At 45.3% G+C, this 1,516-nt stretch overlaps 1 protein-coding gene across 1 annotated transcript; it reads left to right on the forward strand.

Moving 5' to 3' along the window:
- On the forward strand, positions 1 to 887 carry LOC126504913 (histone H3.3A-like). Its single transcript, XM_050147504.1, has one exon. It carries the CDS (start codon positions 134 to 136, stop codon positions 542 to 544), a length of 411 nt encoding a protein of 136 aa, XP_050003461.1. The 5' UTR covers positions 1 to 133; the 3' UTR covers positions 545 to 887.
- Positions 888 to 1,516: the final 629 nt, after the last annotated feature.

Consider the following 1,516-nt stretch of genomic DNA (forward strand, 5'->3'; position numbering starts at 1 on the left):
TTGAAGAGCGGTTTGGTCGTTCGTTGGAGGTAGATCTTCTGTTCCTGTCGCCGATCGCGGCTCCTGTTTGCGCGCTCACAGCGGCGCGGCGGTCCCAGCACGGGCCTCAGACTCCGGCTTTGGGTGAAAGAAAATGGCCCGAACCAAGCAGACCGCTAGAAAGTCGACCGGGGGGAAAGCGCCCCGCAAGCAGCTGGCCACCAAGGCGGCCCGCAAAAGCGCGCCCTCTACCGGCGGGGTGAAGAAGCCTCACCGCTACAGGCCCGGGACCGTGGCCCTGCGAGAGATCCGTCGTTACCAGAAATCGACTGAGCTGCTCATCCGGAAGCTGCCTTTCCAGAGGTTGGTGAGGGAGATCTCCCAGGACTTCAAGACCGACCTGAGGTTTCAGAGTGCAGCCATCGGTGCCCTTCAGGAGGCCAGTGAAGCGTACCTGGTGGGGTTGTTTGAAGATACCAATCTGTGTGCCATCCACGCCAAGAGAGTCACCATCATGCCCAAAGACATCCAGTTGGCTCGCCGGATACGGGGGGAGAAAGCTTAAGTCGAGGCGGTTTTTATGGCATTTTGTAGTAAATTCTGTAAAATACTTTGGTTTAATTTGTGACTTTTTTTGTAAGAAATTGTTTATAATATGTTGCATTTGTACTTAAGTCATTCCATCTTTCACTCAGGATGAATGGGGAGAGTGACTGTTCACAGACCTCAGTGCTGTGGGCGCTGCGGCTCAGGAGTGACAAGTTGCCGATGTGCAGAAGGGATGGGTGATAGTACTTGCTTCTCATGATGCATGTTTCTGTATGTTAATGACTTGTTGGGTAGCTATTAAGGTACTAGAATTGATAAATGTACAGGGTCCTTTTGCAATAAAACTGGTTATGACTTGATCCAAGTGTTTAACCATACATCACTGTGATAGAATGTGGGCTTTTTCAAAGGTTGAAGATACAAGTTTTAACCACAGTGTAACAGTTTTCCTTAAAAAAGTAAACCTGGCAGCTATAGAATACACTATGTGCATTTATAATAGCTATTTTATATATTGTAGTGTTCAACATTTTTAAATTAAATGTTTTACATTCAAAAAAAAATAAAGCTTGAAATAATAAGCTTTAGTATTTTCTAGCTAAGAATCTGGTATATTCATTACAGAGAGAATCACAGAAATAAAAAAGGACACTCCCCTCCAAGAAATAGTACCTAGAATTTTATGTTCTTCAAAGACAATTCTAAAGAAAGAAGATCATGAATATGTTTTAATATTCGCGTGCATGTCCTTCATGGATTGCTGATTTGGGAAACTGTTTGTGATAGTAGTGTTTATAGATTAAGCCTGTGTAGATTATGTTATCAAGGTGAATCCAAGCCAGCCCTCCATACCACAGAGGAAGGTAACTGCCCACGTCTCGTGGCCTAGATAGCAGCCATGGGTTAGAGAGTGCACGGTCTGTTTTTCTCCTTGCCATTCTTTCCACAGCGGGCATTACAGGGCATGTTTACACTAGTGGGGATAAAC

Source organism: Alexandromys fortis, unplaced genomic scaffold (genome assembly GCF_014885135.2).
Source record: "Alexandromys fortis isolate MF-2015 unplaced genomic scaffold, M_Fortis_MF-2015_v1.1 scaffold_53, whole genome shotgun sequence".
NCBI lineage: Eukaryota > Metazoa > Chordata > Mammalia > Rodentia > Cricetidae > Alexandromys > Alexandromys fortis.